Below are 20,722 nucleotides of genomic sequence, written 5' to 3'. Positions count from 1 at the left end.
CCATCGACCTGGGTAGTTTTAAAGAGGATAAGGCAAATTCAGCGGCTGCTAGCTGTGATGGCTACGTCCTGCCCCCATTGTTGGGAGGCAGTACAGTCGTACCTTGGTTGACAAACGCCTTAGCAGTCAAACGTTTTGGCTCCCGACCGCCGCAAACCTGGAAGTGAGTGTTCCAGTTTGAGAACTTTCTTTGGGAAGCTGAACATCTGGCAGGGCTTCAAAGAGAACAACAACTACCAGACTTCTAGAAGACATCTTAAGGCAGCCCTGTTTAGGGAAGCTTTTAATGTTTGATGCATAACTGTATTTTAATATTTTGTTGGAAGCCGTCCAGAGTGGCTGGGAAAGCCCAGCCAGATGGGCAGGATATAAATACAGTGGTGCCCCGCAAGACGAAATTAATTCGTTCCGCAAGTTTTGTCGCCTAGCGAATTTTTCGTCTTGCGAATCACGAAATCCCATAGGAATGCATTGAAAATCAATTAATGCGTTCCTATGGTCAAAAAAAGTCCAAACAAAGCCAAATTTGGTACAACAACAGTTTATTAACTGCTCTTTAAAGTCACACATACTGTAAAGAGCAGTTCAAAAATTGAAGGGAAAATAAATTAACTTTATAAACAAAACATGTCTTTGTTTTTAGACAAAGGAAACAAAGTCGCGAGACGTTTTCGTCTTGCGAAGCAAGCCCATAGGGAAATTCGTCTTGCGAGGCAAATCGAAAACGGAAAAACCTTTCGTCTAGCGAGTTTTTTGTCTTGCGAGGCATTCGTCTTGCGAGGTACCACTGTAATAAATAATAATAATACTAATACTAATACTACTACTACTAACAACAACAACAACAACAACAACAACAACAATAATAATAATAATTATTCCGCAGCTTCCAATTGGCTGCAGGAAGTTGCACCTTGGAAGCTGAACGGACTTCCGGGACGGATTCCGTTTGGTTTCCAAGGTACGACGGTAAATGCCTCTGAATTTTACTGGCAGTCACTGGTGGGGGGTTTGCTGTAGCTCTCAGGTCCTTCTTGGTCTTCCTGTTGGAGAGGAGAATAGCTCTTGCGTTCAGTGTCTGCTTGAATGTTTCCCATTAGGGCACTTGGTTGGCCACTGTGAGAACATGGTGCTGGGCTTGACATGTCCCCTTTGGCCTCATCCGGCAGCCAAGCTCTTCTGGTGATTCTAAGGCACACTGATAAAAGTCTGTGCTCTGTTTTTGCACAACACGGAGCCCTTTCCTGTGTGCTCTCGATTCCCCTTCTAGATTCCTTCGTCTCGTCCTCCGATGAGAAGTGGCTCTCAAGCCTCGAAGGGACACGGTGGCTGGATCACGTGAGGTGAGCTGCGTCTCTTGCCACCCCCTCTGGCTACAGTGAGGACAGGCTCCCATCTCTGTCTCCCCTTCTCTCTGTCTGAAGAGGCTCGGACGAATTTGTAGTGGTGGAAGGCGACTGAAGGCTGCTCGCTGTGATGGCCATGCTCCTCAGGTTGGAGGCAGAAATGCTTTTCTGAATGCTGGCTGCTGGGCACCGCAGGATGGAGAATCACTGTTGTATTTGGGTCCTGTTTGTGGGCTTATCATTGGGGCATCTTCTTGGCCCCTGGGGGAACAGGAGGGTGAACAAGATGGGCCCCCTTTGGCCTGATCCTGCAGGCTCTTCTTGTGTCCTTTATTGCAGCAGGCTTCCTCCTTCTTTCTAGGGTGTGCTTGAAGAAGGCCAGTGAAGTGGCTGTGCTGCTGGCTGAGAGAAGCCGCTCTGTCCTCCTCCAAGGTAAAGAGAGGGTTTCTTTGCTCTGTGTTTCTTCTGCAGAGGGGATCCACTGCAGGATGTACAGTGTCCCCAATGGGACATTCTTCCAATGGCAGTGAGATGGACCAACCCTGGTCTGCCCGCTCCCTGCCTCGGTGACTCCTGGTCACCTTGGAGTCTCCATCACCCTGAAGCTCCCCTTTCTCACCCTCCATTCATTTCCTCCTCCCAGAATCGGATGACAGGGACTTGAATTGCTTGCTGGCCTCCTTGGTGCAAGTCATTTCAGACCCACACGCCAGAACCATCTCCGGCTTCCAGAGCCTGGTCCAGAAAGAGTGGGTGGCGACCGGGCACCCGTTCCTGCAGCGCCTGAACCTCCTCCAGAAAAACGACCGGGATGAGGTGAGTTGGACCCCTTAAAATGGGGTGACCCCTGCATTTCACGGTGATTCTGGCATTGCAATGGGGGTGGTGGAATTGTTGACCCGGGGGGTCCCTTCCAACCCTACAATTTATCACTGAGGGACATCAGATGCTGTTTCCTACTGAGTCAGAGCACCGGGTCCATCTAGTCCAGTATTGTCTACACTGAGGGCCATCGAATCTCCAGGATTTCAGACCAGGGAGTCTCTCTCCAGTCCTACCTGGAGATACCATTGGGGACTGAACCTCAACAAACCTAAAAGCAGCTTACCAAAAACATTGTTGTTGTTGTTTAGTCGTTTAGTCGTGTCCGACTCTTCGTGACCCCCTGGACTAGAGCACGCCAGACACTCCTGTCTTCCACTGCCTCCCGCAGTTTGGTCAAACTCATGTTAGTGGCTTCAAGAACACTGTCCAACCATCTTGTCCTCTGTCGTCCCCTTCTCCTTGGGCCCTCCATCTTTTTTTTTTTTTAAAGATATTTATTGAAAGTTTTTAAGATATAACAAAAAAAAAAAAGAAAAGGAAACATACAAAATAAAAAACAGTTAAAAACACACATTAATTTTCAATAACATAACTTCCATACACTTATTTCCTCGGACCTCCTCATACCTCCCTTCTTTGTATTCCAGTTCGATTTGTTAGTTCAGCAAATCCTTACCATTAAACTTTTACCCATTTGTGAAACCTTCCCCCCCCCATATCTCTTAAAGCATTACAGCTGGAAACCGCTTAGTTTCTATCCAACATCCTTCTAACATTCATTAATTTTACAATGTTTCTGTAAGTAGTCTTTGAATTTCTTCCAGTCTTCTTTCACCGACTCTTCTCCCTGGTCTCGGATTCTGCCAGTCATTTCTGCCAATTCCATGTAGTCAATCACCTTCATCTGCCATTCTTCCAGGGTGGGTAGATCTTGTGTCTTCCAATTGTTGTGCCCTCCATCTTTCCCAACATCAGGGTCTTCTCCAGGGAGTCTTCTCTTCTCATGAGGTGGCCAAAGTACTGGAGCCTCAGCTTCACGATCTGTCCTTCCAGTGAGCACTCAGGGCTGATTTCCTTCAGAATAGAGAGGTTTGATCTTCTTGCAGTCCATGGGACTCTCAAGAGTCTTCTCCAGCACCAAAAACATAAAACAATAATAGTATCAGTAAGATATGTTGTTGGCATCTGTTTGTCCAGTGAGACGATGGAGTGCATCTCCAGGGATGAAGTCTAACTGCTGTGTTAGCAGCGCCAGTGACCTCCCCGGGGTATAAACATGGGCAATGTGCCTGGCGATGCCCAGACAAGACCCCCCTCTCAGGCTCGCTGATGTGGTCCCAAGGTAATCAGAGCAAGATGTTTGGCACCAGCTGGGCTGCAGGCCATGCCAGAAGGAGGTGTACAAGGTGCCATCCAACCATCCTAGGGACTGGATTTGTGTAGGGTTTACTCCTTAGCATTTTCTTCTCCTGAACAAAGTAGCTGTTTTACTACAAAGGAATTTCAGAAATAGACTGGAAAGAGAAGCTGCTGAATTGCAACTCATTACCAAACTTAAAACCATGGAGAGACCTGGTCTGAACAAAGACATTGGATTCTTATCTCATTATACATGACTAAGCCATTTTTCACCTTCTCACCCCTTGCCTTTTCCTGTAAGACCTATTGCAGTCGTTAAGAGTTGTCAACATGCTCATCTCAGCTATCTGCCAATCTCCCATTCCCACCACCCTTCTGAGTAATACCCCTCCCCACCTTCCCACTATATAGAAGGGTCTGGCAACTTCTGTTTCAGTGTATCTGAAGAAGTGTGCATGCACACGAAAGCTCATACCAAGAACTAACTTAGTTGGTCTTTAAGGTGCTACTGGAAGGAATTTTTTTATTCTTCTCCTGAAGATATCCTAAAAGGCAGCAGAGGTTTAGGATCAGAGTTTTGCTTCTCCTGGATGGGCTACCTTCCCAGGTGGAAGACCCCCATCTGCCCCTCACTTCAGTCCACAGAATGTGCAGAAACCGCCGTCTTGACCATTGGACCCACTACTGGTCTCGTCCACTCAATCTCTTTGCACACAAGGGAAGTCCCTTAACTCACCCAAGGGTTTGAGTCCCATCCGCTACCCTCACCTGGTCTAGCAACAATGATCTGAAACTTTCATAGTTAGAATAACAAAAGCCTAAAAACAGATCAACACTTTCTAAGCAGATGGGTAAAAAGGTAAAGGGACCCCTGACCATTAGGTCCAGTTCCGGACGACTCTGGGGTTGTGGCGCTCATCTCGCTTTACTGGCCAAGGGAGCCGGCGTACAGCTTCCGGGTCATGTAGCCAGCATGACTAAGCCGCTTCTGGCAAACCAGAGCAGTGCACGGAAACACCGTTTTCCTTCCCGCTGGACCTATTTATCTACTTGCACTTTGACGTGCTTTCGAACTGCTAGGTTGGCAGAAGCAGGGACCGGCCAACGGGAGCTCACCCTGTTGCAGGGATTCGAACCACCAACCTTCAGATTGGCAAGTCCTAGGCTCTGTGGTTTAACACACAGCGCCACCCGCGTCCCCAAACAGCTGGGTAGGCTTGTCTAAACAAGAGCATTTTTAGCAGGAGCCAAAAAGAGTGCAGCAAAGGTGCCCTTGCCTGGTGTCCATAGGGAGGGAGTTCCAAAGTGTAGGTGCTGTGACTCTCTCTCTCTCTCTCTCTCTCTCTCTCTCTCTCTCTCTCTCTCTCTCTCTCTCTTTCCTTCCTTCCTTCACCACCCATCTGGCTGGGTTTCCCAGAGTTAAAAACACGATAAAACATCAAGCATAAAAAACTTCCCTGAACCTTCAGATGTCTTCTAAAAGTCAGATAGTTGGCTTATTTCCTTTACATACGGTGGGAGGGCGTTCCACAGGGCAGGCGCTACCACCAAGGAGGCCCTCTGCCTGGTTTCCTGTAACCTCACTTCTCACAGTGAGGGAGCCATCAGAAGGCCCTCGGAGCTGGACCTCAGCGTCTGGGCTGGATGATGGGGGTGGAGACGCTCCTTCAGGGATACTGAGTTTGAAAGATCAAATTCTTACAAAATGCAGAACGGGTATCCTGTGGCCCCTGTAAGGGCGTCTCACCAATCAAAGTGGTCGAGTGATGCTTTAGTGCTGTGCTGCAGACTTTGCCTTAAAATCAAAGTAAGGTTCTGGTCCTCATTGTTCCCATGGAAAGAAGAACACAGAAAGCCTCAGATGCTTCATCCTTGACCTGAAGCCTTTCTCCGTAGAGGAGGAGAAGAGAGAATAAATGTGCTCAGGGAAAAGAAATGGGAGAATCGCTTTCCCCCTTTCACCCCTTTTTGCAGTCGCCGGTCTTCCTGCTGTTCCTGGACTGCACCTGGCAGCTCTTGCAGCAGTTTCCCGGGTCCTTCCAGTTCACTGAGGCCTACCTGGTGGCTCTACAGGAAAGCAGCTATGTCCCATTCTCCAGCACCTTCCTCTTCAACTGCCAGTGGGAGAGAGGGCGGAGAAACCAGGTGAGCTGAGCTTGGGGGGCGGGGGGCGGACACCCAGCCTGGTCTGGCACTTGTGAACCTGTATATTTGAGCTGATTTATTGTATTTCTGTGCCATTGCATGGAAACAGAATGGGATTTTTGGAAAGTAAAGCACTCCTCTCTCACCTCTTGGCAGCAGCCTAGGGGCTGTATTGCCAAACCCTGGAAAACCTTTGATCTTAATAATTCGGATTGCTGGTCCTCAAGGCTGTGATGGCTCAGGACTTCAATATTTGATTACAGTGGTACCTTGGGTTAAGCACTTAATTCGTTCCGGAGGTCCGTTCTTTTTTTTAAAATAATATTTATTAGAGGTTTGAAGATTACAGAAAAAAGTAGAAAGAAACAATGAAAAATTAAACAAAGCAATACCTTACAATACATCAAAAAAGGGGGGGGAGAGAAAGAAAAAATACAGCAAGACAACAAAAAAAACCAACAAAAACATTTAACAACGCATCCAATATTTCCGTATCTTTATCTTTCATTTACCTGTTTCATCGACCTCCTCACACCTCCCTTTTTTGTATTCTAGTTCAATTAGCTGTTTCAGCAAGTCCTTTCCATCTTTCTCAATTTTTGTTCTATGATTTATCTTAACACAATCTAACCTTAAATTTTCCACTTTGGCCCATTAACAATCTATTTTTACTTAATTCTTTATAACATTTCTGCTAAAGCCATATAGCTTCATTCCAGCATTCTTCTAACATTCATTAATTTTGCAATATTTCTGTAAATATACTTTAATTTTTTTCCAATCTTCTTCCACCGCGTTCCGGAGGTCCGTTCTTAACCTGAAACTGTTCTTAACCTGAAGCACCACTTTAGCTAATGGGGCCTCCTCCTGCTGCCGCGCCGCCAGAGCACGATTTCTGTTCTCATCCTGAAGCAAAGTTCTTAACCCGAGGTACTATTTCTGGGTTAGCGGAATCTGTAACCTGAAGCGTATGTAACCCAAGGTACCACTGTATTTGCCTTCTTCATCTTCGTTATGTCTGCACTTCTTTTCTTTTGCTTACGAATCGATAACAATAAAAAGGGAAAACGACGAAAAGCACTGCTTGGCTTTGAAAAGGGACGAGGGTTGGGCCAAATTTGCTGGGTCTCTTGAGCTCTGTTCCAATGCTGGGTGGGAAGGAGAGGCAAGACGACTCGAGCTGATCAACCAGGGATAGCCAAAATGGTACTCTCAGGATGCTGCCGTTTCCCATCACCATCATCCCCAAGTGTTGACACTGTGCCTTTCGCTGGGAACTGGAGCCTAACAGAATCTGGACGGCGTCAGGTTGGGGAAGGCTGTTCTAGCCATTCTCTTCTCTGTGGCCTGCCTCTCCACTCTAGGAATCAACTCCTTCTCTTTAAAGATGGCGGTCCTGTGGCCCTCCTTTGCACCACAACTCTCACCATCCCTGGGTCATGGGCTGTGATGACCCGTTGGAAAGTGGTGTCCTGCAACCTCTGGAAGGCGCTAGGTTGGGGAAGGCTGCTGAATCTGGTCAGACCTCACCTGGAGTACTGTGTCCAGTTCTGGGCACCACAATTCAAGAAGGACACTGACAAACTGGAACGTGTCCAGAGGAGGGCAACCAAAATGGTCAAAGGCCTGGAAACGATGCCTTATGAGGAACGGCTAAGGGGGCTGGGCATGTTTAGCCTGGAGAAGAGGAGGTTAAGGGGTGATATGATAGCCATGTTCAAAGATATAAAAGGATGTCACATAGAGGAGGGAGAAAGGTTGTTTTCTGCTGCTCCAGAGAAGCGGACACGGAGCAATGGATCCAAACTACAAGAAAGAAGATTCCACCTAAACATTAGGAAGAACTTCCTGACAGTAAGAGCTGTTTGACAGTGGAATTTGCTGCCAAGGAGTGTGGTGGAGTCTCCTACTTTGGAGGTCTTTAAGCAGAGGCTTGACAACCATATGTCAGGAGTGCTCTGATGGTGTTTCCTGCTTGGCAGGGGGTTGGACTCGATGGCCCTTGTGGTCTCTTCCAACTCTATGATTCTATGATTCTATGAATCCATTCTCTTCTCTGTGGCCTGCCTCTCCTCTCTAGGAATCAGCTCCTCCTCTTGAAGGATGGGGAAATCCTCACAATAGCCCTGTAGATCATGGGTAGGCAAACTAAGGTCCAGGGGCTGGATACAGCCCAACTGCCTTTTAAATCCGGCCTGCGGACGGTCCAGGAATCAGTGTGATTTTACATGAGTAGAATAATAATAATTAATAATAATAATAATTTATTTTTACCCCGCTTCCAACAAAACACTAAAATACAATAACCTATTAAACATTAAAAGCTTCCCTAAAGAGGGCTGCCTTCAGATGTCTTCTAAAAGTTTGGTAGTTACTTTTCTCTTTGACATCTGGCGGGAGGGTGCCACCACCGAGAAGGCCCTCTGCCTGGTTCCCTGTAACTTGGCTTCTCGCAGCGAGGGAACCGCCAGAAGGCCCTTGGCGCTGGACCTCAGTGTCCGGGGAGAACGATGGAGGTGGAGAATGTGTCCTTTTATTTAAAATGCATCTCTGAGTTACTCGTGGGGCATAGGAATTCGTTCATTTTTTTCCCTCCAAAATATAGTCCAGCCCCCTACAATATAGTCCGGTCCCCTGCTGAAAAAGTTTGCTGACCCCTGCTGTAGAGAGCAGGCCACTATTGCAGCAATGTTTCTTTGGCCAATAAAATCCATACAAGTGGAAAAGAAGAAATGCAATTTTTGGGAAGGATCGGTTTATCCACCGCCAACCCTCTCTCTCCCCCCAGAACCGTTTTCTCACCCAGCTCTACACTCCCATCAACGGCTGGCGAGAACCCCTCTGCCTGGAGATTCTGGAGAAAGACGGCTACCCGGTCAAGGAAGCCACGGGGGCCTCCCTGCCCACCATCTGGGACTGGTCCTTGAGATACAGCCCCCGGCACATGGCGCGCTTCCGGAACCCCTGCTACAGGCGCAGCGGGAACGGCAGCAGCAACGGCGGGGCTCTGAATGGGAACTTCCTTCCCCAAAACATTGGCAAGGTTTGTGTTTGTTTGGGAAAGCATGGAGGTCGTTTCCGCAACTTGGGCTGGTGGGTTCAGAGCCAGAGGACGGGTAGAAATCTTTGGCATCTCCCAGTCTGGTAGGGCACCAGGCTCCAGCAGCACCTTTCCCTCTTTAGATCTAACTCTGCAACCCACAGGATTGCAGGAAGCTGCCTTTACAAGGTTCCAGTCCTCATGGTTCCAAAAAAAGGGTTGACTTAAGAAAGCAGGAAGCTTATACAGTGGTGCCCCACAAGACGAAAGCCTCACAAGACGGAAAACTCGCTAGACGAAAGAGTTTTCCGTTTTGGAGGTGCTTCGCAAAACGAATTTCCTGTGGGCTTGCTTCGCAAGACGACAATGTCTTGCGAGTTCCTGCTGGTTCCCCCCCCTTTTTCTAAGCCACTAAGCCGCTTATCAGCTGATCCGATCAGCAGATAAGCCGCTAAAAGCCGTTAATAGCGCTAATCCGCTAATCCTTCAATGGGCTTGCTTCGCAAGATGAAAAAACCGCTAGACGAAGATAATCACAGAACGGATTCTTTTCGTCTTGTGAGGCACCACTGTATCTTATGCTGATCAAGCCATTGGGGGCCCGTCTAGCTTAGTATTGTCTGCACTGACTGGCAGTGTCTCTCCAGGTTCTCAGATAAGAAGCCTTTTTGCCAGCACCACTCAGTTTCCCCGTTTGAATCTGGAATCCTGGTGTTAAAGAGTTTGCTGTTGTGTTGAGATCCCGCTTGTGGGTTTTCAACAGGCATCTGGGTGGCCACTGTGGGAAGAGGATTCTGGAGCTGATGGGCCATTGGCGTGATCCAGCAGGGCTCTTCTGAAGGAACCACAGAACTGGAAGGGATCCCGAGGGTCATCTAGTCCAACCCCCTTGCAATGCAGGAATCTCAACACGTGGTCTCCCATCCAATCTGGAACTACACTGCTCTTATAGAACCTCCATGTCTAGAGACAGTCTATCTGGACTTCTAGGTTCTTAGGAGAATTTGGCCACTGTGAGAACAGGATGCTAGCTCAGGATGACCACCTGGGCTAGCTCAGTTGGTAGAGCATGATCCTCGTAAACTCAGGGTCGTGGCTCCGAGCCCTGTGCTGGGCAAATACATAGATAATTTAGATAATTTATTACGGTCAAAGACCAGCTCGCATAACACAATAAAAACAGTGTTCATTAATAATAATAATAATAATAATAATAATAATAATAATAATAATAATAATAATAATAATAATAATATTTATACCCCGCCCATCTGGCTGGGTTTCCCCAGCCACTCTGGGCGGCTTCCAAAAGAATATTAAAATACTGTGATACATCAAACATTAAAAGCTTCCCTAAACAGGGCTGCCTTCAGATGTCTTCTAAAAGTCTGGTAGCTGTTGTTTTCTTTGACATCTGGTGGGAGGGCGTTCCACAGGGAGAGCGCCACCACCGAGAAGGCCCTCTGCCTGGTTCCCTGTAACTTGGCTTCTCGCAGAGAGGGAACCGCCAGAAGGCCCTCAGAGCTGGACCTCAGTGTCCGGGTAGAACGATGGAGGTGGAGACGCTCCTTCAGGTATACTGGACCGAGGCCGTTTAGGGCTTTAAAGGTCAGCACCAACACTTTGAATTGTGCTCGGAAACGTACAGGGAGCCAATGTAGGTCTTTCAAGACCGGTGTTATAAAGATAAAATATACAATCGGAGCAGATTGCAGCAATAGCTCATGAGTTAAAATTGAGATATATACATACACCCGTACAACTGAGATTTGGGCTACCATAAAAAATTGACCCTGAGGCGCCCCAAAGGGAGACTTCAGCATTTCCCTAGTAAGCTATTTTATTCCAGAGGATGATCTGTGCCTACAAATCTGGGCGCAGAATCTGGCTACCAGACAGGTCGTCTTGTGATCTTTGCCTGAGAGGAGAGAATGAAGTTTAGACTTGTCTGAAAGATCGGCGAGCCTCTTCAGCAAAGGATCAATGGTGTCTCTACGAATCTCAAGATAAAAAGGACATCTAAAAATATATATGTTCGGGGCTTCCTATTTCTCTGTGCGTAGGGGATTCTTCTATAGGAGCCTTCCAGAACCGGTGAGGGCAAGGCTGAGCTTCTAGCAAGAGTGAAAGCCCTTCTTGCGTTTCTGGATGCGAGGAAATAAAGATATGTTGCTGGAGTGGCTACGTATCTCCCGTTTTCTATGATTTTATAATCGGGGACCCTTGTACAGTCCTGTTGTCTCTCTATGTCCATGATTCTTTGCCTGACCACAGATCTAGCTTGGCCCAGGCCCATAGTTATGAGGGTTTGGGGAGCAAGGCCCGGTTTCTGAAGAGTGTTTAAGATTGCTTTCTGCCAGCCAGACTGAAACTGGTTGCTTCAGAGTTAGCCACTTATATATTGATGTTAGGCTAATATGAGCTTCGACTTTCATCATCCCTGTTTCTAGTCTGACCCATGCATTTTGAAATGCATGTACTGGGCAGAAGATTCCTACACGGCAGGGGGCTGGACTAGATGGCCCTTGTGGGTCTCTTCCACCCTTACAGTTCTATGATTCTATGAGAACAACAGATAAAAATTAAAAGATGAAAAACAAAAATATAAAACAGGCACATAGAATGCGCACAGTTGCACATGGTTTAATATAACCGGGTCCAAGAAAAGAATATGTGTGTGTTCTTGCGGGAGGTGTGTTTTTTGTTCCTGTATTAAATATGCAAAAGAAACAAACAAAAAAGAATATCAGCGCCATCTCGTTATCAAGTCTAGTTCCAGATTTTTCCAGTCTTGAGATGAGAGTTGTCTTGAAGACTGCTCCGCCGCATACATACAGTATGTACTAAGGGAACGCCAAATCATATAAAAAGTGTCTGGAGGTTCTAGCCCTCGTCAAAATCTCAAATTATGTGCAATTTTCTCCCTTAAAGCTATATTCCAGAGTGAGCGGCACACCAAGCGCCCTGTGTAAGATTTGGGACTGTTTTCCAGGGAGTTGCAATTACTGTTTGAGCTGCCAGGATCAGACCCGAGACCTGGTTCCTTCGCTCTTCCGATGTTCTGAGCTTTCCCCCTTCCTTCCTCCAGATGGAAAACGCTCCTCCTGGGAAAAGGACCCTGTACTTGTTCTCCAAGGGCTCCCTCTCTCTGCAGGCCCACTTCTTCCCCTGGAAAAACGGCTCCCTCGCCAAGAAAGGCTCCCGCCGGTCTCAGGGGTCGGAGGCCCCCAGGGAGCAGGACAGGTCGCGGAAGTGCAAAACCCGGAGCTTCCTCCTCCATCACGACGGGCTGCTCCTTCTGCCATCATATGCAGGTCCCTCCATCCGCTTGTGGAGAAGGTGCTACCTTCGCGGGAGCCCGGAAACCCAGGTACGAAACAGCGGAGGCGTAGCACAAAATAACAGAATCGCGGGCAGGTTGAGAGGTGGTCATTAGAGAACCCAACCTGCGTTCTGCAAAGAACCGCTTCCTCATCTTTCTAGGGTTCAAAAAGTCCCGCCATTAATAGAAGCTGTTCCACAAGCAGAGGGTTTATTTATGCCGTATTTTTCTGTGTATAACACGCCCCTGTGTATAAGACGCCCCCTATTTTGGGGGACTCAAAATTAAGAAAATGGGGGGAGATTGCCCAGAGTTGCTGAGCTTTTGGGGGGGGATTTTTGGGGGGGATTTTTGTCCCCATTCTGCACTATCCATGTATAAGACAACCTTCCATTTTTTACATTATTTTCTCAGAAAAAACCTTGTCTTATACACAGAAAAGTATGGTATGTTGGTTCCAAAACTTTTACAGTTTGTAATCCCACCACAACCGGCCTCCTAGCAGCAGTTCAAATCTAAAAAAACTAACTCACTAACTAAAATGTCATAAAGAACTCCAACAGTCTTGTGGCTTCTGAGAAGACGGACAGAAACAAAGCAGGAGGATATGTTGAACGACAACCCAATTTGTTAAATGTGTTTTTGGTTTCATTTACCTTATGCACAAAAGGCCTCGAGGTGGAAGTTTAGAAGGCGATTAATAAACCAATAGTGGTGATGATAAAAATTAATGATAATTTCATGCTATGGGGAGGAGGATGTATACAGAGGAGCTAACGGGTAGGAATCCCAAGAGGTAGAGGTTTGTAGCTGTGTGGTGCCATCTAGTATCCACACTACTTTTGGATTCTTTTATAAAAGGGTTTTTCTCCTCATTATTACAGTATAAAGGTAAAGGAAACTCTGACCATTAGGTCCAGTCGTGACTGACTCTGGGGTTGCGGCGCTCATCTTGCTTTATTGGCCAAGGGAGCTGGCGTACAGCTTCCGGGTCATGTGGCCAGCAGGACTAAGTCGCTTCTGGCGAACCAGAGCAGCGCACGGAAACGCCGTTTACCTTCCCGCCGGAGTGGTACCTATTTATCTACTTGCATTTTGACGTGCTTTCGAACTGCTAGGTTGGCAGGAGCAGGGACTGAGCACAGGAGCTCACCCCGTCGTGGGGATACAAACTGCGACCTTCTGATCGGCAAGCCTTAGGCTCTGTGGTTTAACCCACAGCGCCACCCATGTCCCTATTACAGTATAAGCACGTATTATGCGGGGAGGGGGGGATTTCGGTTGCAAGGGTTCCATATTTACATGAAAATCTCGTATACCAAAACCCTTGGCGCTGCGAGAGAGAATCCCCTGCACTTCCAGAGCTCACGTCCCGAAGGGTCTTGCCTAGCAAGCAAAGCAGAGAGCTTAAAAGCTCTGTCCTCACCAGGAAACCCCAGGAGACACAGCACACATAAGAGCTTCTTGCTTGGATGCAATTTGCACAATTTCAATCAGCTGATCTACAGCTGTGCTGAAGTTGCAGACCTTGCTTCTGAGTTAAGGACTCGGCAGCAGCCAGACCCACCGTTTTGCAAACAGTGATCCTCAAATCTACTGTCGGTTGTGGAAGCAGTGAGGGGGAAACCAGAAGATGAAGTGAACTTCCTGATGTTGATAGCTGCCTTTAGCAGCTCATGATTAGAAACAGATTCTTCACAGCTAGGTCTCCAGAGGCCAGTGTGCGCCACGTCTATTAGGCAGCCACTGTATCCTGCCCCTTCCAGCCTGCGCCAGTTCATTAAAAGAGGAAATAAATAACAGGGATTTGGAAACCAGTTCTGAAGCAAAAGTCCTGCGGGTGGAAATAGGAACAAGGGATGCTAGACGCTTAGAAAATTATGCCTGAGAAAGTGGATGCAGATAAGTATTTCTGCCTCTCTCTTAACGGCAGGACTTGAAGTTGAATGTTGGAAAATTCAGGAAAGATTAAAAAGAGGACTTCTTCACATAGTGCAAACTATGGAACTCGCTCCCCTAGGAGCCAGGGATGGCTGTCAACTTGGATGGCTTTGGAAGAGGACTGGACTAATTCATGGAGAAAAAGGCTATCAGTGGCTACCAGCCGTGATCAGAGGCAATATATGCTTCTGAATCCAAGTTGCTGGAAACTGCAGGAAGGGAGTTTACTGATGCTGCATTCAGGTACTGCTTGTGGTCTTCCGAACAGAACACTTGGTTGGCCACCGTGAGAACAGCAGGCTGAAATAGATGGGCCTCCTTTGGCTTGATCCCAGCAGGGCTCTGATATATTCCTATACAAGGGAGCCAATTTAAAAGGAGGGTATGAAAAGCCTCTGCCCCCAAGCCAGTGGTGGTCCTTGCTGGCGACATAAGTCTCTTTCCGCTTAGCGCAGAGATGGAGAACGTTTCTCCCAGCTCAAGGGGCTGCCTCCTCTTCTTGCCAGTCTTCAAGGTGGGATAGCTCGTGCTGATGACGCCACGGTTGCAGGTTTGATCCCCGTAAGGAACAGCTGGATGTCCCTGCGTTGCAGGGGGTTGGACCAAATGATCCTTAGGATCATATTCAACCTTATGATTCTGTAATCCCAAAGGTCACGTGTCTGTGGTAGGCAAAAAATGGGCGGGGTTACAGATGTAAACATTGCTGTTTCACAGAACGGTAGAGTGGGGAGGGACCGGGGGGCGTCTTACCCATAGAGGCGGGTGGCGCAGGGCGCCAGGGAAGAGGCAGAGGCTGGATGTGGCGCCTCCCAACATCAGCTTACTGCCATCGCCCGCCTCCGCCATGTTGCGCCGAAGCAGCGCTGCACACGGAGCTTCTGCCTGCCGTGGCCACCGTGGCACGAAGTGGCCAGCTGAGCTGGGAACTGCTGCGTCCAGCCTCCGCCTCTTCCCTGACGGAGGGGCTGCCCTCCAGCCGCTGCCCGCATCCTCCAGCCCTGCAAAGCTGGGCGCGTCGCTGGCAGCGCCGTCCTCCCTAAAAAAGGTTGGCAACTCTGGGAAACGGGGGGGGGGGGAGGCGGAGGAATCTTTGCAACACGGCACCAGAGATGCTTAAGACGGCCCTGGGTGGGACTGCCAAGGGTCATCTCACCCAGTCCCCTGTCCAGTAGGGAGGGGCCGCCCCACGGAGGACCTTAAGGTCCATAAATAGCAACACGCTAGTGGTCCCGGGCCCTAAGGAAGTCAGATTAGCCTCAACCAGAGCCAGGGCCTTTTCAACACTGGCTCCGGCCTGGTGGAATGCTTTGTCTCATGAGACCAGGGCCCCGCAGGATCTGATTTCTTTCCGCAGGGCCTGTAAGACAGAGTTGTTCCGCCTGGCCTTTGGCTTGGAGCCAATTTGATTCCCTCCCCCTCTTCTTTTTTCCTTTCTCCTTCTGTGATGGAACTCTTATTTGGGGACTTCCCTGGCTTTTTTTCTGGCCATGTAGGACCAGTTTGGATAGTTGGCCTTTGGTGAAGATTTGACGTTTTAATCCCCAAAAAGTTTTTGATTTGAGTTTCTACTGAAATGAGGCTGCATTTTAATGTTGTACTCAATCTTCTTTTTAAGTTGTATTTTAATCAATTGTTTTTACCTGGTGTTAGCCACCCTGAGCCCGGTTTGGGCTGGGGAGGGCGGGATATAAATAAAATTTATTAATACAGTGGTGCCTCGCAAGACGAAAAGAATCCGTTCTGTGATTCTCTTCGTCTAGCGGTTTTTTTCGTCTTGCGAAGCAAGCCCATTGAAGGATTAGCGGATTAGCGCTATTAGCGGCTTCTAGAGGCTTTTAGCGGCTTATCTGCGGATCGGATCAGCTGATAAGCGGCTTAGCGGCTTAGAAAAAGGGGGGGGGGAGAGGAAAAAATAAACCAGCAGGAACTTGCAAGACATTGTCGTCTTGAGAAGCAAGCCCATAGGAAATTTGTTTTGCGAAGCACCTCCAAAACGGAAAACTCTTTCGTCTAGCGAGTTTTCCGTCTTGCGAGGCATTCGTCTTGCAGGGCACCACTGTAATAATAATAATAATAATAATAATAATAATAATAATAATAATAATAATTCCACAGCTGGGAAGTCTTGTCTGCTGCTGTTGCAATATGGTTTAGTAGTTTTGTAGAAACAGCAGTCTTTCCTTTTTCTCTTCAGGTCGGCCTCTTCGCTCCCAGCATTGTGGGCCTCACTGAGGAACTGGACCTACTCCAAGAGCGGCTGAACTACTGGCAAGCCAGAGGAAGCTAGCGGCACGATGCTTGAGAAGGCCGAAGCGTTCCACGCAGAGCCCATGCAGACTGCCTGGACCTCCCTCCTGCCACCCCATCAAGAACGGGGCAGGCCCTCAGCGTATCCAACGCAGACCTGGTGCATCCCGCTTTCCAAGAAGAGACAGCAGTTGCAATATGCACATTTCAGAGATTCGCAGAATCGTTGAGTTGGAAGAGACTCCAAGGGTCATCCAGTCCAACCCCCTGCAATTTTCACAGAGCTCCATTTGGAAATCTTTACCCATTTGGGAGAAAACTGATGCACTCAGGCTACGGGATTGATGTCTGTGGCTGGACAACCGCGCCCCGATTCATCGCAAGTGTCTGTTCTGGAGTTGCCCAGCTCAGCAAACCAGATCTTATTGACCCATCTGCGGTTCTGTCCTGAATTTATACTCGCCCCAAATGTTCTGTTTTGATTGCAAAGGGACGTGGGGCTTAATATCGCTGCGATATTGGGTGCCTGCCATCAGGTGTTTGGTTTGTGTTTGGTTTTTTTAAATTAAAAAACTTATTAAAGCCGCATACATTTATGTGGCTCCCCCCCAAAGAATCTTGGGAAATGTAGTTTGTCAGGTACGCTAAAGATCACCAACTACGGTTCCCAGGATTCTTTGAGAGAAGTCATGTGCCTTAAATGTGTGACGTGTCATTGATCCAGATTAAATTTGGTGGGTGGGGGGCAGCGGGGAATAACATGGGCTGCTGGCATTCTGATGTTACTGTCATGATGCCCCCACCCAAAAAAGGCCTGAATGCTCGAGGAGCAACCATCCCATAATAAACACCTGCCTGGAAGTGCCTGGAAGCACCTGGTAGCCCAGAGTGGGCTGACCAGCTCTGTGTAGTCTGCTTTACTCTCTCTGACTCCTAGAACCCACTAAGGGGTATTGACCTATATGTTCCCAAAATGTCCATTTCTCGTAACACTTAAAATGTGGGGTAGCCAATACAGTTCCCTCCAGATGTTGGAGGGCTTCGGCTCTCGCTGTCATGCCTAACCACTGGTTGCACTGGCTGCTGCAGCTGCAAGGGGGCTTGGAGATCAACAACAGCTTGAGAGCACCACAGGAGGCAGTGATGGCCCCCAGCCCAGATGGCTTTAAAAGAGGATTAGACACGTTCATGGAGAAGGAGAGAGTGATCGAGGGCTACTAGCCAGGAAATAGGGACACGGGTGGCGCTGTGGGTTAAACCACAGAGCCTAGGACTTGCCGATCAGAAGGTCGGCGGTTCGAACCCCCCTGACAGGATGAGCTCCCGTTGCTCAGTCCCTGCTCCTGCCAACCTAGGAGTTTGAAAGCACGTCAAAGTGCAAGTAGATAAATAGGTACCACTCCAGCGGGAAGGTAAACGGTGTTTCCATGCGCTGCTCTGGTTTGCCAGAAGCGGCTTAGTCATGCTGGCCACATGACCCAGAAGCTGCACGCCGGCTTCCTCGGCCAATAAAGCGAGATGAGCGCCGCAACCCCAGAGTCGGTCACAACTGGACCTAATGGTCAGGGATCCCTTTACCTTTTCCTTTAGTAGCCAGGATGGCTATGCTCTGCCTCTGTAGTTGGAGGAAGAAATGCCTCTGAACCCGTTGCTGTAGACCAGTGTTTCCCAACCGGTGTTCCGCGGCACACTAGTGTGCCGTGAGACATCGGCTGGTGTGCCGTGGGAGGGAGGCGGGCGAGTCGGGCGGCGAGAGGCGGCGGCGGCGAGGATCCGCGTCGAGCCGGGGGCGGCTCCGCGGTGGTGGTGCCGAGCGGCAGGGCAGCGCGCGCAAAAGGGAGGAGCGCGAGACAGCGGAGGAGGAGGAGGCCGGCATGTCCGGGGAGCAGCAGCAACAGCAGCAGCAGCAACTCCCGGCAACGGCTCCTCAAGGCCCGCCGCCGCCCCCTCCTCCGCCCGCTATCGCCGCCACCACCACAACAGCCGCCGCCGCCTCAGCTGCCGCCGTCCCTCAGTCCCTCGCTCTGCTGCCTCCTCCCACCCCGGCAAGGGGGAGGGAAAAAACTTTCACTTTTGTGCGTCCCTCCCGGCATGACGCTGCACGCTGACGTCACGGGGCGGGGCTTTAATGGTGGTGTGCCGCGAGATTTTTTTCCGGTAAACAGGTGTGCCGTTGCCCAAAAACGTTTGGGAAACACTGCTGGAGACCACAGGAGGGGGCAATGCTATTGTGCTTAAATCCGGCGTGTGGGTTCCTTGGAGGCATCTGGTTGTGATAACAGGATTCTGAACTAGGTGAGTCCCCTTGGCCTCATCCAGAAGACTCTTGCACAGAATATCTGCTTCGTCTAGGCATATTTGCAAGCGTCAGGCAGCCCACGAGAAATTGGCTAGTGGACCAGCACCTCCTTCAGTCCCTAGACTGCAGTGTTAGGCGTGAGCTTTCCTTTGCAGTCTGTAAAGAACCAAACAAGAACCCTACAGTATTAGAATATTGCTCTTCTTTGTAGGGGAATAGAAGCGAAATGACCTCCCTGTTGTTCCTCCTCTAGCAGAGATGGTGGGGTGACTTTTCCTTTTCAACTGTTGCCGAGTAACCAATATTTTGATGCTTTGGGATCCAGTGTTGAGCGGGCCCCAACCTCATTAGATCTGCACCCACAAGGCTGCAACAAGGGCTTGCAAATAAGTTTGAACAAACTTTGGAAAGTGAAATGTTCAGGAGGATTCTCCAAGGATTCTCCCGGCAGCAGATTTTTCTTTCCTGCCAAGCTGAGCAATAAATCTAATGGCCTCAAAGCTCTGGACAGAACTGATGGGAAGCATTATTATTATTATTATTAAACTGGGAAATCATGCTTTCGCAATCTGTAAACCAGATTTTCTGGCCAGTTCTGGGGTACATACACACCCCAGTTCTTCTTTAGCACTTTCTGTGGTCATTTCCGCAGTCACTTTTTTTTAAAAAAAAGTTTGGTGTGGAAGATAAGAGGTGCCAAAACAGATGTTCAGAGAAGCTTTTTTTTAAAAAAAAATAGCACTTATTGAGAAATGGCATGTTATGTATGTGAGAGAAATCCCATCCCCTGCCTCTAGCCTGCTTACTGGCCTGAGATATTGCCCTGTGGTTAAATAAAGGGACCACCCTTGTTGCAAACAGGACAATGAATTAAAAAAGAGTGGTCTGCTCCAACAAATTATTGTCCCCTAGGCAGAAATGGTGGAATTTTCTGCTGTGTGTACTGTTCAGAAATGAAAGAACACGGTACAGCTGTGTGCATGTACAGTGGTGCCTCGCAAGACGAAAAGAATCCGTTCTGTGATTCTCTTCGTCTAGCGGTTTTTTCGTCTTGCAAAGCAAGCCCATTGAAGGATTAGCGGATTAGCGGCTTTTAGCGGCTTATCTGCTGATCGGATCAGCTGATAAGCGGCTTAGAAAAAGGGGGGGGAAGGGGAAAAAACCAGCAGGAACTCGCAAGACATTGTCGTCTTGCGAAGCAAGCCCATAGGAAATTCGTTTTGCGAAGCACCAAAACGGAAAACTCTTTCGTCTAGCGAGTTTTCCGTCTTGCGAGGCATTCGTCTTGCGGGGCACCACTGTATTGGAGAGTCCTCTAAAGGGCTTTATCCCAAAATCACAGAATTGTAGAGTTGGAAGAGACTCCAAGGACCATTCTAGTCCAATTCTCTGCAATGCAGGAATGACAGAGGGTCACCCAACCTCTGCTTAAAAACCTCCAAGGAAGGAGAGTTTGCCACCTTCCAAGGGAGTCCGTTCCACTGTAAAACAGTTGCTGCTGCTGCCACTCCATACTCAAGAATAGGTTTTCCCGAGGCTTGTTAAAAAACAGGAGGCCCCCCCCCCCACCCTGGAAATTCATTAACAGTGTTTGTCAGGCAGCATTCAATGTTGCTTCATATGTCTGGTATCTATGTTCGGTACGCCGTTGCCTGGGAACGCCGAAATGCGATGCTGGTACCTAGGAACTTAATACATCTCTCCATCCATTTCTGTATATTATGTTTGCACTGTCTTGTTGTCGTGTTCCTTCAGTGTGTTTTTCCCCCTCGCTAACAGGAGAAAATCCATAGTGGGAAAGTATTTCCATTTAAGATATATGGTTTTTGTGTTTTTTTTTCCTTTTGCCCCCAAGCAAAGGGGGTTAAAATGCTGCTGTTACATATTTGCTGTTAAATGTTTCCATTTGCATTTTATAAGCTTTGGTCCAGAAGCCTTTTAGAGCTAATGGGGAAACAAGCAGTTTTAAGCTAAAGAACAATTTCAAATAAATATATAAGTACCTTGTGAATACAATTCTGCAGGTAATTGTAAATAGATTTGCTCCCAGGGACATTTGTAAGTTGGAGGAAAAGCGTCCCCCTCCCCATCCTTTGGCTACAAACTGTCCTACAGCTGTTTTAAGGGGATAATATATGGTCAGGGCTTGTGACACTGCAACCTTCTCTCCTTAAACAGACACGAGATTAAAAGAA

At 48.4% G+C, this 20,722-nt stretch overlaps 1 protein-coding gene and 3 long non-coding RNA genes across 4 annotated transcripts in view; 2 read left to right on the top strand and 2 right to left on the bottom strand.

Moving 5' to 3' along the window:
• The window catches only part of MTMR11 (myotubularin related protein 11), a 36,538-nt gene extending 19,998 nt beyond the window's left edge, over positions 1–16,540 (top strand). Inside the window, exons 11-17 of the mRNA XM_081173545.1 lie at positions 1,271–1,343; positions 1,708–1,778; positions 1,990–2,162; positions 5,505–5,675; positions 8,464–8,718; positions 11,804–12,085; positions 16,176–16,540. Of these exons, the coding sequence (XP_081029671.1) occupies positions 1,271–1,343; positions 1,708–1,778; positions 1,990–2,162; positions 5,505–5,675; positions 8,464–8,718; positions 11,804–12,085; positions 16,176–16,268 (1,118 nt within the window). The 3' untranslated portion in view covers positions 16,269–16,540. The remainder of the gene's footprint in view (positions 1–1,270; positions 1,344–1,707; positions 1,779–1,989; positions 2,163–5,504; positions 5,676–8,463; positions 8,719–11,803; positions 12,086–16,175) is intronic.
• LOC308575364 overlaps positions 8,725–20,722 on the bottom strand; it is a 63,289-nt gene continuing 51,291 nt past the window's right edge. The window contains exons 2-3 of the long non-coding RNA XR_014002815.1: positions 9,286–9,875; positions 8,725–8,955 (exon numbers count right to left, since the gene is read on the bottom strand). This is a non-coding gene — a long non-coding RNA (uncharacterized lncRNA). The remainder of the gene's footprint in view (positions 8,956–9,285; positions 9,876–20,722) is intronic.
• Positions 16,959–18,569, bottom strand: LOC308575307. The gene is made up of 2 exons (XR_014002756.1): positions 18,427–18,569; positions 16,959–17,879 (listed from the first exon to the last, which is right to left on the bottom strand). It is a non-coding gene; the product is annotated as an uncharacterized lncRNA (long non-coding RNA).
• Positions 19,390–20,543, top strand: LOC308575360. The gene is made up of 2 exons (XR_014002811.1): positions 19,390–19,514; positions 19,837–20,543. It is a non-coding gene; the product is annotated as an uncharacterized lncRNA (long non-coding RNA).

The sequence above is a fragment of the Podarcis bocagei genome, assembly GCF_964188305.1.
Source record: "Podarcis bocagei genome assembly, chromosome: 16".
Classification (NCBI taxonomy): Eukaryota; Metazoa; Chordata; class Lepidosauria; order Squamata; family Lacertidae; genus Podarcis; species Podarcis bocagei.
The sequence above is the reverse complement of the archived record's forward strand: the minus strand, read 5'-3'. Positions and strand labels throughout refer to the sequence as shown.